Consider the following 16061-nt stretch of genomic DNA (forward strand, 5'->3'; position numbering starts at 1 on the left):
TTTAAATAAAATTCTGCCTAAATCCCCAAACTAATATTATGGCATCATTGCCTGCTCAAGAAAAGCTGCTTACAGTGGTGAGGCAAGGGAGTTTTACAATGAAACTTCTCTTCTATTCCTATTAATTAGAGGGTCAATTCCTCACTCACAAGAGGGTAACTTGCAAGACAATAAAAATAAAGCAACCATCTGTGCTCAGAATCACTCAGAACTCAAGGAAATTTGCTGATTAAATTTTGAAAAGACTTGTAAAGGCTGAGATCACCTGTTCTTTAAATTCTGAAGCTGTATGTTATAAAAATGAAATCACCAAATTCTTCTTTCTAAATGGCTAATAATGGAGAAATTATTATACAGGATTTACGGCCTAATCCAGGGGAATATAGTCCCCATGGCTGCTGGCCCAAGGAAGCACTCAGACAGCCTGGTTGGCTCTGTGGCCACAAGAGATATTTGCATATTCAGAGGTTTGCCCAGCCAGCATGAATAGGAATAGAAAGTGGTCTCCATTCCCTCCGTGCCTTCAGGTTTCCCTACAGTCTCCATCTTTCTTGGGTCCTCAAAATTTATTTACAACCCTGCATTTGATTTTATTTCCATATCCCAGGAACTTGGGGAGGAAAGAAGGAAGAGTTAGGTCTTTTGCTATGTTAATATTGCTGGTTATTAATTTATTTATTCTGATTTAACGTTTTTAAAAATTCCCATATGAAAGTTCTTCAGGCCATAGCAATAATTACACTTATAATAACCACTCAGCAGTATTGATACTAATGTACAAATAAATCAACTCTGCAAGCCAGCAGCCTTAACTAACCAAAGAGAGTAACAATTTACCTCATCCAGTAGTCTGTAAGAATGGGAAAACTCCAGAAACGCTTCTATACAGCGGTAGGGAGCCTGGATTCTGTAGTTAAATACTGGAGTTGTCAGGGTTGGTCCTTATATCAACATTTTTATTAATATTTCTGGGTCTTTGGGGCTTTTGACTTCCGTTGGCAATTTTTACATGTCTCACATATGAACTTAATGGAGGATCATGTCCTTTCTCTTCAGTGCACACCTTCTCTTCTGCATGTCTCTGTATGCATTGCAATGGACAAGGGCTTGTGGTCTGGCTCATTTACCTAAGGTTGCTTTAGGCTATGAATCCAATACAAAGAGAAAGAAAGAGTGGGTGGCAAGGGGCTTTAACAGTTCTGTATACTACAACAGTGTTCAAATTCATAACTGGGGACCAAGAGAGTCTCTGACTTGGGTGGGGTTCATCTGTCTCTTTGGATATTGCAAAATTATCCCTGCAGAGAGGTGACCTTTAAAACTAGACTCATAAAGAGACTCCTTAAGAACAAGTTTGGTGCTTTTGAAATGTACCACATGAAAGATATTGAAAAATAAAACTTAAAGGAGGACACCCCTGGAATCCTACTACAAAAGCTACATACCACTCCCACCGCAAGCTACACAATCTTAACACTGTATTATACTATCAAAACATTCAGTGTATTTTTAGGAATATATTTTAAAGAATTCCAGCAAGTGCACTTAATGGTCTTTTGTTTGGCAAGTGGTGTTGCCCTCCCTCCTTGGTTAAGAAGGCAAATTACCAGACACCCTAAAGAACGCAGTAGTCTAGCCAAACCTAGAAAAACCCATTCTTAATACCAACAGCCTCGCCAGCTACTGCTCAGTTTCCAACCTCCTTTTTCTTGGCAAAATCCTTAAGAAAGTAGTGGCATCCAAACTCTAACACCACCTAATCTCTGCCAACATGCTGGCTCCTTCATATCCAGGCATCAGATCAAAACATGATACAGGAATGGACCTTCTGGCACTGATGGTCAACATTCTCCTGGCCTTGAACAGAAATCAAACCTCTATGCTTACATGCTCTGTGGCCTTTGACACAATGACTATATGGTGCCAATGAAACACATTTGAGGTTTAATGGCAGTGGGACAGCAGTTATTCCTCTCTGAAAAATCTCATAATGATGAACCTCTCCTCATTACCTCGTACAGTCTTGTAGAGTCCCACAAACCTCAATGCTTTCTTCCCTCCTCTTTAACAACTACGTAAGACGCTATGGGGAAATCATGCAATGCTCATGAGTTCACGTATCATCAATGTGCAGACGACACCCAGATGTATGCCTGCCCAACCCTCCTCTGTAGTCAGAGCAAAGGATTCAAGTGAGGCAAGATATAGCCTTCTATTTTTCAGGGACAGCTAGTTCATTTACAGGAGCACTCCCTCCCTACAGTCACCTAAGTCCACCCCTCCATATTGCAGAAGTTTGAGAGGGGCAGGTTTGTTTGTTATTTTCCCTTCCAAGCCAGATCAACCTTTCCTCTGGCTAGGCTGGCCTGCCATGGTGCCAGCATCCATGACTCCCTGAGGACTGCACAACTTGGTCATGGACATTTATTGCTGGATTATGTCCACAGTTGTAACTGAGATAAGTACAGTGAACTTATTCAGTGTAGGATCACCTGAAACCAAAAAGAAATGATACCTACAAAAATTATAGCCTCATATTGACTGGTCACAAAAAGTGTAGTTAATGCTGAGTTCCCCGTTTTCCTTTTTCCATTTGCTCTTGGCTAAAAGATCATCCTTAACTTCACCTCTTTTGCACATAGGTATTCTTTCTCTATATCATTATATACTGTCATGTAATACAATGTAGTCTATGTACAGATATGGATCCAAGCCTTAATTTTCATTCTTAAAACTATTATTTTACATGATGCTGAGGTGATGTTGGTGGAGTAAGGGAAGAAGGCAGAAGAGAATGTAGAGAGCAGGAAAGGAATAGGTGTCAAGGCCGGGAGACACCTATGACGGGGGAGATCTTACGCTTGCAGGAACATCTCCCTGCTGATTCCCTAGTTATTTCTTATGTGACGGCACCAATGGCTCTTAGCCTGCACTATAGGTCTCATAAACTGGGAGTGTATAGACTGTCAGTCCTAATTCAGCCTTCTGCCCTTGACCAGGAAGCAAGTCCTCAGCTGTTTCAAACTCACCTTCACAGAGTCATTATCTTGTAAGAGTAGATAGCTTTACTTTACCTTTTATAAGGTAGGGACTTTTCCGTCTTAAAATTAGACATAAGGACGACTAGTTACAACACTCTTTTTACACTGGTTTCTATACTAACAGTCTATTATTATAATTTTGTTAGGGTAGAAATGATAGGCCACAACTAGAGATGAAGGCCCCATTCTGCAAGGTGCTGCACAATACAATAAAATGAACCTGTGTCCCAAAGAGCTCTCAATCATGATACTTTATACATTAATATTTGATCATACAGATCAGTTTTATTTGAGATAACACCTTTGCTTTCTAACAATGTGCCCAACATGTCTATAATCACTTCACAAATGTTTATTTTTCTTTGAAAACAAAATTCTTATTTTTCAGCATACATGCAGAGTCTGTATTAAACCATAGCACACAATAGTACATACAGTCATGTAAGCTTGTAATACAAATTCCACTTTGTGATTGACATATGTTGTGTTTTATGATAAATAATGCCATGACATAAAGAGACCATACTTTAATGGCTACATAAGCAGGATGAGATAAAGTCAATCATTTGTCTTTAAATCTGTACTTCCTGACGTTTGTATTGCCTGATTTCTCAACCTTAATGTTGCATTAATTAATTATTAATTATTATTATTATTAGTAGTAGTATACAAACACATACACAATAAATATATTTAAAATGGCAGATGAGTATTACAAAAACATTTGGATTCTCTCTGGAGCTTGCACAAATAGATTATTAAAACATAATCTTTATTAGAGACTAAACTATTTTTTGAAGGCTCAACAATTTGAGTTTTGGAAAATTCCAACTTTCTTCCAGGAAAATAAAGTAAAGGACTTAGAAGAACTTTCCATGCTGTTGGAATTTAAGCTTTTTTGTTGTTGCTTTTGCATTTTTAAAGCACTACACAATATAATTTGTGCTATAATCATATTTTGTAGTGAAATAAAAAACAAATCAGATATCCCACAAAATTTGGAGGGAAACAGTATCAAGGTCTCTCAAAAAAAGTGGCTTCAAACTTTAATGTAAACCAAAATGATCCTCAGCTAGAAACCTATATCCATATTAAAGAAATCTCATACTATAGAGGTACTCTGCTTTGTAAATTTTAAAAAATTACAGATTATCCTGTATTTATTTTTTGTTTTTTATGTTATATAATCAATTTGCTTTTGCTTTTTTTTTTAACATTATATAACCAGGAATTCTCCCATTTTACTGCAACATGCTACAAGAAGCTTTAATCAACACCTAATACTAAACTATTTCAGAGTTTCCAGTGTAGGTTGTTGCTCCTCATCTGCATCCAGAAAATATGTATGTACATGCAACATTCCAACATCACCCAGCTAGCTCTTAATCAGATTGATGCTGGCATTCACTCAGTTATTAGAAAAAAAGCAAATGACATTAACCCTAAATTCATTCCAGACAGACACCTTTGCTAAGGGCCGAAATAAGAGGATACAGTAATGCTTCACTTGGAGGGGTGTCTCTCATGACCAACAAAGAAAAATGCTAGGGAGAGGAGGACTCTAACATTATTTGTGTTGTCTTACCCTGTGAATAATTATACAAAAACAACGTTATTTAAAAACCAAGATTGAAGCTCTGAAGCAGATTTACCAGACTTTGGATGGAATAGCTCATTCTCAGCCCTAGAATGACTATATCAAAATATTTAGTGTTTAGCCTAAACAATGTGGAAGGCAAAGTCTAGTGTTGATTTTCTTTTGATTCCTTTATTTTTAGTGAAATTCTCGTGGAGACAATTCACATATAATCACTGGAATCACTTAAAAGAAACCCAACTACTAACAATGGAGCTTTTAAAACTATTGTGAGTTGACAACCTTGTATATAAGCTAAGCATATGTATATTTATAATGCATGCATAAAATAAAATTGCAGCAACAAACATTCTTGTAGACTTGGTCACTAACTTTAAAGACAGAGCAATATTGTTATTGCCTTGGTACAGCAATAACTTCAGCCTCTGGAGGCCTTTATCAGAGTACTGAGATTCAGGATGTTGCCTCCTATCCCTTAGCCCAACCCCCACTTCTTAACTTTTAAGAAGCAGGAACAGAAAGAAAAATTCCTGTGATTAAATGAATCTTGATGAAACTACAATCAAGGAATTTGCCACTTCAAAAGAGCTAATATAATCTCAGTGTGTCCTGATTATATGTACTTAGCAGTGCAAAATAGGTTGCTGACCAATTATGCACTCTTTTAACTATTAACAGTAGTATCTTTGTTCTCAAACAATGTTACATTGCACATGTCCTGGAACTCATATTTACCTGGTGGATTCTTGGCAGGATCATTGTGGCTTGGACTTCCTGATTGTCCAGAATCTACAAAGAAATCAAATAAATGTTTTAATAATTTGTTTTGAAAGTATCTCACAACCCTTATGAAGCTTCTTTAAGAACAAAGTATTAATTTAATTATAAGGTCATTTCCCTGCCTTTCTACATGAAGACATTTCTGTAGAAACATACTGTGTGACAGCCAAGTGGTTACATGCACACAGGTCATACAGTATGAGAAAACCAATATTAATGAGAGATCATTGGAGTACTAACCAGAAAAAGGAAAAGAACCAGAAGAGAAAGGCTTAATATTATTTTCAGAGGTGATCAAAGAGGGTGGGTGATCAACCAAAACTGAAGAAGAATGCCCTCCAGGCAAATACTCAGAGCGTAGACATCAACACAGGGGTCAGGAAGAAATACCCTCCATCCTCCCATATGTGCAACCCTGCATAAGTAGCTAGGTGGGTTTGGGTAGCAGGTTTTACATCTTCCTCTGAAACATTTGGTATTGCCACTGTCGAGACAGAATAATGGACTAGGTGGATGATTGGAGTACTCTGATATGACAATTCCCATTTGCTGCTCCTTTCAGGCATCAGGCATTGGTCACTACTGAAGGCAAATTACTCTATCTGATGGCCCAATGGTCTGACTTGATATAGTGCAACTCCTGTGTTCTGGTTCTGCCTACAGTGGGCACCGTGAATGGAACAGATGTAGCATGCCAAAAGTGACAAAAACAAACCCCGCATCCTATCTGCTAGTTATATCCACATTGACATCTACAGAAGAAAAGTAAGTGAAGTGCATTCTGCTCTGGATGTATGTGCATAAGGCATGAAGAGAAGAATACAATCTGATGTATACGTAGCAGATGCTAAGTACAATCCTCATTCATAAAAATGATTATAACTATTCTTTGCTACATTCCCACAGCAGCAATATAAGTTACATCTTCCCTAAACATTTATATGGCTATATTTGGTCAAGAGCCCTCACTCCACCACCACAAAGTATCATTTACAAAATACAACATGCAGAGAAAACTTAAATACAGAAAAGACAGGAAACTAAAGCAGAGGTACTTTTACTTCCTTTTTAATTCAAGATTAAACCTTTCCACAACAATCTGTTGCTCTCTCTCTATATATATATATTAAAACATCCAGCAGTGTCATAATCTGAATTTAAAAAAACACCATTGCCCTACTATGCAGCATTACTCAGTAATAGCATAGGTGTACACGTGTATGGCATGGGAACATAGAAATTGCCATACCAGACTAGGTCCTGCCCCTTGGAGCAGCCAATGCAGGATCCTTCAGAGGAAGGTGTACCCCAATCCAAAAAGAACCTAAATATACAACAACACACCATGAGGGGGAATTTCTTCCTGACACTGCTAATAGCAAATGATCAAGCTTCTACATTGAAACAGGAGGGCTGATAATTTTAAAATAGTTAGAGTCATTGCACATGCTACCATTAAACATAAAATTCTGACATATATTTATGCCTGGAGGAGGAAGAGGGTCAACATCCACCCCAATTTGCCTTCATAGCTGCTGCTACTGTTGGTACACAGGCTGCCCATCAGCAAGCCCTGCCTATTTAACACAGGGGACATTTCCTCCATAGCTCCAGGGGTTGCCTCCAACAACACATCCCCCCACAGCTCCATCGCTGGAGATGCTTTAGAACGTTTCTATCTTGTTCTGCTTTTCCAAAGGCAATTACTAGTTTGGCCTTGAGATGGGTTTGTTTCCTCACTTGTCGCTTCTTCTGCCAAACTACCTGAGATTGGAGATCACTTCTTTTCTCTGGTCAGATTATGTTAGATGGGCAGAGGCTTTAAAACCTTTTTTCCTCACCCTCGCCACGGGTCCTATCTTGGGCAATTTAATATTTTATGACATTCTATTTAAACAACTCTCCCAAACTAATGCAGATATCTGTGAATGGTAGATTAAAATGTCTAGCAAACAAAAGGAAAAACAGAGTGGCCTCAGTGAGGACCTCTCTTGTCTCTCAGTTCCCATCACTTTTCTTTATAGCTACAAGAGCTCGTAATGCAGGATGAGTCATTGATAACTTATCCTTTCCTCTACCACTATTCTAAGGTCTCACTAAAATATGTATAATCTGCTATCCAAGTTTGAAGGCATGGTTTGATTTGTCAGAATCTAAAATAGATTTATTTAGTTTATATAAGCTGATTCTATAGAAGAAATATATAAGGGAAAAATCCATGCAAGTAAAAATACAGACTTGAAGCTGTACAGCGCTTGTTAAAGTTCTGGTAGGTAATCTATATCATAAAACTGAATCACCAGAAAATAACGCTAGGTCATGTAATACAAGAGTTCTGAGGGTTATCAAAAGTTTTGGAAGAAATGAATATATAAAAATGCTATTAGAAATTGCATTAGAATAAAAATTAAATTCCTCATTATCAACATATGATGCGATAGTTTCCCAACTGTACAGAACCCACACAGGAAACACCACTAACCTTTTGTCATGGAATTTTTTTCTGCATTCTTCCATCAAAGAACTAAAGTCCCCAAGCACAAAGGATGAGAGGGTGAGGCCCCCCCACAACTCTGAATGCCCATGGTTTGCTTGGAACACAGGCCTTCCTGCAGGCCTGCCCTCTACTCTCTGGCAGCTTGGGACACCTAGAACTCTCTTGGTCATAGCTACCCCCAGAACCACTCTTTCCTGGGAACTCTGCTGGGTGCCATGGAGACAATAAGTGCCCCACCCAGACCCACCACCAGTTTTCCAAAGCCTGATGATCCACCATCACTGATGTCAAGACCCTCCCAACTCACCTTTCCGGGTAGAATGGATAGATCTGTGCATGAAAGTTCTCCTCCACAGACGAGTCCCAGGGACATAACTAGAACTCAAGTTATCAGATACCTTTCCATTTTGACTCTACAGCAGTGAATCTTAGCACAGTACTTCTTTCTACCATCCCTTAACTGTTACTGTCTCATTGCCAAAAGATCAGGAACTAGTTACAAAAGTGGTATGATGTCACAAAGGGGAGCTGAATTTTTTTTCTTCTTCCAAATTTATATTTTTACAGGTCTAACCTACATTACCAAAGACTACAAGAAAAATATATTAATGTTCTGGACTGCCTTTAAATTTGTTGGAATTAATATTTCATTAGTATTTCTAGCTTTTTTAGGTTATTGGTTAATCAGAAAACATTAGGTTGAAACTTTGGCTTCTTTAACATCTTGAACTAATGATAAGAAAGTGTTTGAGTGTAGAGAACTAGGTGATTTGAATGATGTTACTATAGAGAAGCCACTGTTTCTTGAATAAACCTATAATGATATATATGGTATTGTTCTTTATAAGTAATTTTATAACCAATTGCTAATAATTAGCACTGATCAAAGTCCTTTTGTGTATTGTATTCCCATCTGTAACTCTTAATTTTCTGAACTGCCTAAAATATTTTTGAGATGTTGCTTTAAATGTAGTTCTTTGCATTGTATGCATATGCTTTGTGTTTGCATTTTTTGGTAAGATACCATGTAATTATTTTGCAAAATACAAAACAATGATATTTAAACTTAAATCAGCTAAGTTTCAATGTAATGCCAACTTTTTTGGGGGGTGGTGGGGTGCTGAAAAGGGACCGATTATGAAGGACTTGCTCCCACTGTGCAAATAAATGCTAATGCATATAAACGGTTCACTATCTGGCACTAAGTATAGCATTATTCTAATATACATTCTCTATTTCTGCAAATACGGTCTCTGATTATATAAATTAAAGCTAGCACAGAGGATTAATGGTTTTACATACCAGAGGTCCAAGGGTAAAGTCACTGCAGATGTGTAGATAAATGAGGTGTTAACTGGGTGGCAGATGCATATAAATACAAAGTACAGAGGGGGTACCTGGGAGTTCAGATAGACTTTATACTGGATCAATTTTTCACTTTGAGCCCTACCTGAAAATAACCATTATAGTCTCATGCTGTTCCCATTCACTAAAATGCACACAGAATGAGATTTCTTTAGCTCTTGCAGAGCAATATGCCTTTAGCTTTACTCTGTCACTTCCTGCCAATGTGGAAACCTTCAGGATTTTTAAACTTTATTTTTTTATATTAGTAATTTTTTTAAATTCCAATATTAAAACACGATTATTATAGAATTTTCCACAATTGCAGATACAAGTGGTTGACCTATTCATTACAATTTATAAAATCAGATTTGGCTTTTTATTCTCTTAATTGTCTACTGCCAAATCATGATTTTTACAAATTTATTCCTTCATAGTGTCTTGATCAATTATTCTACTAACATATTTGTGACTATGGGTTCTTGCAAAGAATGAGTGCAAGTAATTTAATATTCTGAATTTTGTGTTCAGTCTAAGACACATGGGGCCTCCAGTGCCTTTTATCTTGATGTCAATGAGCTTTGAATCAGGCCCTGATACTTGTACAAAGTGCTACCCTTCTGATTTGCAAAGGTGTGTAAAAGTGTACAAAGTATAATGGAATCATGCCTATGATATATTTTTTGGTTCCTAACTCGATAACTTAACCATTATCAACAGAAACAGTGTCTGAAAAGAGTGACCGAAGCATTGCTTTTCTAAAGAAGGACTGAGGACTTTAGGGAGAGCCATAGAAAGTAAGCAGGCATAGTAAATGTTAAGACTTTTTAAAATCTTTTCTTGTTCTCTTCTGTACAAGAGCATTTGGCTAAGTTCATGGATTCCAGATTTAAAAATGGCAGGGTTTCCTTCACAACTGATGGAGAAAGACATGAGCCAGATTTATTGTCTTCTAGCTGATTTTAGATTCAATTTTGTCTTGTCACATTCTCACCAAATAATTTTGTGCATGAATATTGCTTTCCAAGAAGCCATATATATATAGATAGATAGATAGAGAGAGAGAGAGAGAATTTTTGGCAACCAACTTGAAGCAAATACACATTCATGCATAAGTATGCTTATTCAGACAGACAAAAGCTCCTCCATTGAGATTTTACGGATTTGAATTTTCCAACTTTTTCCTTTAGGCTGCTTCTTACTAACTTAACCAGTCTTTTGGATTCTTTTAAAAATCACCCTGCTTAAAATTCAGTCTCACAGCACTAGCCCTTGGATTGAGTCTCCTGTATAGATGTCTCAAAGCTAATTATAATGGATTTCCCATTATTTATTGTCTCAGTACACTTATAGTACTTCCTGGGATTGATTCCTGTGGGTTTCTCAGAACTACATCAAATGTAGCTTCTCCTCTGCTTTTCTCCAGAATTAACTGTTCCAAAAGCCAATGGTTGATGGTACTGAGAAATCATTACCCCAATGGCTAAACAACACAATTTATCTCTGGATAGCACAAGTCACCCTTTATTACTGTTCCAGTAGATTTTGTTGCAACCCTAAGATTTCTCAGCCTTCACTATATTCACTATTACTGTTCTGAAGTGCATGCCAGCAGTATGTTTAAATTCTTAAGACTCAGGATTTTTATACATATAGACTCTACCTTACATTCTCTCCGTCTGGAAATTTTCTTTCTATAGAAAGCATGAAACACAAGAGTCAAAGTGTGTTGGTATGTTTCCCCTGGAGCCTCAGCCCTAGAGTGGGAGATCAGTATTCCCACATTCTCAGATTTGCTGGTGAAACCTGATGACTGGAGCACTGCTCATTCCGTCTGGGCTTAGGCAACTCTCAGAAAATGCTAAGAAACTGAACTTACTTGTGTAGGATCTGCTGGGTCCCACGTCAGGGAGTGAAGAGAAGATTATTCATTGATACTGCCCCTCCCTACTGGGGAAGAGAGGAAGTGGCACCGGATGCCAACTTCCTGAGGGAGTGAAAATGTTGCTAGACACCCATGCAGTGAAAAGAAAGCTGTTCTCCCTCTTAGACCTCACCTCTGGGAAGGGGTGGGAGGGTGGGGAGATGTGGTCCCTCTCCCAAAGAGCAGCAGGAAGAGTACACATCCAATTAACAGATCCAGCAGAAATTCACCTGCTATAGCAGAGTGCGTGGCAGGCTTGTGACAGTGGAGGCCAGAACAGAGGGAGAAAAAGCACCTTGTCTTCTTCTCCCAGACCCCCATCTGTCACAGCATGCAAAGGGTGGGAGGGAACGCATGGGAAGCCAGACAGAGTAGCAACACTTTCCACCTCAACTTCACCCCCTGATGGAATACTTTACCATTACTTTTCCAACTCTACAGTGTAATATCTCTTTCTTATAGTTCACAGTAAACAAGTAAGAGAGCCCATTGATTATTCTCATTCCACCATGTTTCAGAAATGACAGTTATATCCACATTCCACAATGAACCAATTTGTTCTTTTAAGCTTTTTGCAGTTGGTGCACAGTTTTGAGTTCTGGTTGGAAAAACATTTGGTAGAACAAATTAAAATCAAACAAAAAAACCCACTATAACTTTTCTACATCTTATAACTAAAAGCATCTTCCGTAACTTATTTCAAAAAAAAAGAAAAAAAAAAACCTCTGGTTTAAGACTAATCAAGCAAAATTTCAGGGCAATGAGCTTCTTTTGTAAATACTGGGGGTGAGGAGTGAGGTCAAAGTTCAGCCAAGATTTGAAACTCTGCAAACACTTATAAACATGTTTAACTTTATACCTGTGAGTAATTGCAGTCAAAGTGAATAAAGTTAAGCACATGCATAAATATTTGCAAGGATCAAGACCTTAACTGTGGAGTTACCACCTTAGATCCCTGACTGATACAATTAACTTTTGTGAATGGTGAAAGAAGAGTTCAGAGTAATTTAAAAATAAACCACAGCAGAGGACAGGAGCTGGCAGCCAAAATAAAGAAGATGTATAACTCTTGTTGGGACTAAAATTACAAAATGTGTCATGAATGTCCAAAGGATGTATGGCATTGTCTATACCACATAATTGCACCATTACATCTTGCACCACTATTATTTAAGTTAAGTTAGTTAAGTTAGTTAAGTTGCTATAGTGCAGTACATCCACACTAGCTATCCTGTTTCAGGTGCAAGCAATATGCCTCCCCTCCACCCAACCAACTCTCTCTCTCTCTCACACACACACACTCCCTCTCTCTCTCCCCTCCCCCCCCGCCCCCCCCCATACCACTGCCAGGCCTATGGATTGTTCTATGGATTGTTGTACCTATAGTACAATTCCAGGCTCAGTTTCCTGGATTTCCCTGGAGCAGATGCCTCGTCTATTTGCACCTGCTCACCTTTTTTGTTTGCCCCTCAAATGGCTCTGTCTTACACTAACACACACACACACACGTTGTGAGGAGCAGGAGATATACCTTGCTATGCTCTCACTATAGCAGATGCCATGATGAAAGATCAACAGCTTCAACTGTCAGACGGTCTCTGGGCCTAGAGCATACTATGGTAGTCACTGTTGCCTTTGGGCAGGGGTGCTCAGTGAGGTACTGTAGGTATATTGATTTTATTCTTTTGATTCATTTATTCCATTATTTTTACACTGTGTTGTGTGTGCATGTGTGTAAATACATTTGCAAGCAGTGGCTGCTGCATAAGACTTCCTTTCCCTCCTTTGTGCTTTTCAGGTGAATTCCTGTGAAAAAAATTCATATTACAAAACATAAAAACAAAGTGAAGTTTCTTTTTATTTTATCTTTCTCTCTCATTCTTTGCTATTCTAGGGGTTGGGGTATACGGTGAGGCACAGGGAATGGACAGATCTGACACCATCCAAGAACCAACTTGACTCTATTCAGGCCTATACATAGCTGGTAGGTGAGTGTCTTGTACTGTGACTGCACGTACTGTGAGAAAGGTTAAGTACCAACGCATCCCCAAATGTCACCCTCCAGTGTCACAGTGCCATTGCAGACAGCAAACACTAGTGTAGCTGTTGAACCAGTTTAACTGGTTTTCTCAATGTAGCTGCTACCTTTCAGTGACGGATCTGACAGCTTAGATTATAATGGTAGGCATGACTGAGGGGAAAGCTTAGGGATAGAAGAAATGAAGGGAGTAAGGCGGGGTGAGAGAGAAAGAAACAGCAACAAAAAGCAAAAAATACCAAGGAAAACAATATGACCAGCTAAAATGAAATAAAGAAAAACAAACGTCCAGTCCTTCAACAGTCTGCTTTTTAAAGAATACTGTTTATCATTCTTTTTCTAATTTTGCTAGACCTTTAATTTCTAACATCTGTGGCATTTCACTTCAAGAAGCTAACTGATAAACTTTGTAGAGTCTTCTAATTAATCTTCCAGAATCAACTTCTTTTATTGCATAAGTTATCCGTTTTACACCTGATTACTCTAAATCACCGTGTAGCTTAAAATTTAAGTGCATTGTCCTCACTGGTTCACATGATGTAAGAGTTTGGTTATCACTTGTACACGTTGGGCAACATTTTATTTTCATTCTATTAAATGTTTGTTAAAATAACATCATAAACTCTGACATTGAAAAATTGTGTAAAGCTTCCCTGGTCTTGCATAAGTATTCAAATGTGTGGGAAAGTTTTTGTTTTCTCACTTTGTATAGGCCACTGTATTCTTTGGAACTACCTTCATTGCAAATTTGATTAACAGACTCAATATTGTGAAATGTTGACTATGACTATTTTTTTTATTGGGAACCCCTAGACAATTACTGTATGTGTTACAATTTACACCAGGGGTGGGCAAACTTTTTGGCCCAAGGGCCACATCAGAGTATGGAAATTCTACGGTGGACCATGAATGCTCATGAAATTGGGGATTGGGGTGCAGGAATGGGTGAGGGCTCCGGCTGTGGGTGCAGGTTCTGAGGTGGGGCCAGAAATGAAGAGTTCAGGGTGTGGGAGCAGGGCTGTCGACTGGGGCAGAGGGTTGGGGTGCAGGGGGGGTGAGGGCTCCAGCTGGGGATGCGGGGTTGGGGGTGCAGGAGGGTGCTCTGGACTGGGACCAAGGGGTTTGGATAGAAGGAGGGTGATCAGTTCTGGAGCAGGGGGTTGGGGCATGGGAGGGGGTCAGGGGTGCAGGCTCCAGGCACAGCTTACCTCAAGCAGCTCCTGGAAGCAGCAGCATGTCCTGCCTCTGGCTCCTATGCAGAGGCGCAGCCAGGCAGCTCTGCGCACTGCCCCTTCCACAGGCGCTGCCTCCTGCAGCTCCCATTGGCCACGGGGCAGGGACAGCATGCCGCTGCTTCCAGGAACCACGCAAAGCCATGGCACGAGCAGAGCAGAGCAAGCCTTTGACCCCACTCCCTGGCTTGAGTACCGGAGAGGGGCAAACCCCGGACCCCACTCCCTGGCAGGAGCTCTAGGGCCAGATTAAAATGTCTAAAGGGCCAGATGCAGCCCCTGGGCCATAGTTTGCCCACCTCTGGTTTACACCAAGGACGAAACAGCAGCATCAAAAGCAAGGAGGTTGGCTTGTGTGAATGGGGTGTTGGCAGGAGATAGTTTCACATATTTTCACAGAAAGTACATATCAATATCAGCATCTTCCATTTCACAGACAGAGATTGAGACATCTCTTCCATTGTATAAATTCTTTCTTTGATAAGGGCCTCATTTTGATACTCTTATTCTACAAGTAATCTCATTCATTAGGACTGCTCTGAAGTGAGGTACTACTCAATGTAAGTAAGGGTATCAGGATCTGGCTTTAAATGTTTACAGAGAATTTAGTGCTCACATGAATGGTGCTGGATTGACACCCTGAGAAACTGAAGTCAGGCATTTACCCAGAGCACTTGTGGCAGCCGTTCAATGTTACCCACACAACACTGACCTGCCAATGTACCTCAACCATGCTGTGGAAGGACCATGTATCTCTAGGCTACAGAGAGCAGTTCTGTCACCCATTATATCCTGAAATGGTCTTAGTAGTTGTCAGTTTGTGGGCCTGCCTTCTAGAAATCTGAATATAACCATCAAACTCATTTGTATACACTGAATAACTACAAAAATAATACAGTCAGTTATTACAGACTACTGGTATATTCAAACCAGTAACCTAGTGAAAATTCATTCAGCCAACTACCTTCCTGCCTCCTTCCCTTTTGCTTACCTATCATTAGCCCCTACTTCAGGGAGCTGTAATGAGAATTAAGGAGTAGATGCTGAACTGACTCAGAGAAGGCAGGATTTGGTTAACATGAACACACCATTTCAGGAGCCAATTGGGTACTTGTAAGGAACTCATGCAGCTTGTGCTGGGCATGTTATCTTGTTCCATGATAGTACTATAACTGCTGAGCTATAATGTTAACTTTGAAATGATTCTGACTTTTAGTGTTCGTGGATCTTTAAAAAAGCAGCCCAGGGGCAACCACAAGTTTTTTAAAAAAAAAAGGGGGGAAAACATCTCGCCCACCCCACCCCCCCCACCATTATTGGAGTATGTTATCTCTGTGTTGCTTAGGGAATTTAGAAATCCAAAAGGTCATGACTCACTCCCAGGTTCACTTCTTGTTTTAAGAGTCGCTCAATCTTCTGCTATAAAATCACCAAACTGGTCATCGTCAAGATTATTAACTTTTCTACGGAGCGTTTTAAAAAGGTAAATATAAAGTAGTAATTAAATCAATATTATGTAATATGTTTTTTCATTTGTAATCTCAATTAAATTAATTAACTGGCTCAGCTCTTGTTTAGTTTTTAAACTTCCCTAGTTAAGAAATGGAA

General features: G+C 39.1%; 1 protein-coding gene across 7 annotated transcripts in view; it reads right to left on the reverse strand.

Moving 5' to 3' along the window:
- NFIB (nuclear factor I B) overlaps window positions 1-16061 on the reverse strand; it is a 220841-nt gene that overhangs the window by 85042 nt on the left and 119738 nt on the right. For all 7 annotated transcript variants that reach the window (XM_084627865.1, XM_084627864.1, XM_084627870.1 and 4 more), the window contains exon 3: window positions 5374-5427. In XM_084627865.1, the coding sequence (XP_084483991.1) occupies window positions 5374-5427 (54 nt within the window). The remainder of the gene's footprint in view (window positions 1-5373; window positions 5428-16061) is intronic.

The sequence above is a fragment of the Lepidochelys olivacea genome, assembly GCF_965140295.1.
Source record: "Lepidochelys olivacea isolate rLepOli2 genome assembly, chromosome: 5".
NCBI lineage: Eukaryota > Metazoa > Chordata > Testudines > Cheloniidae > Lepidochelys > Lepidochelys olivacea.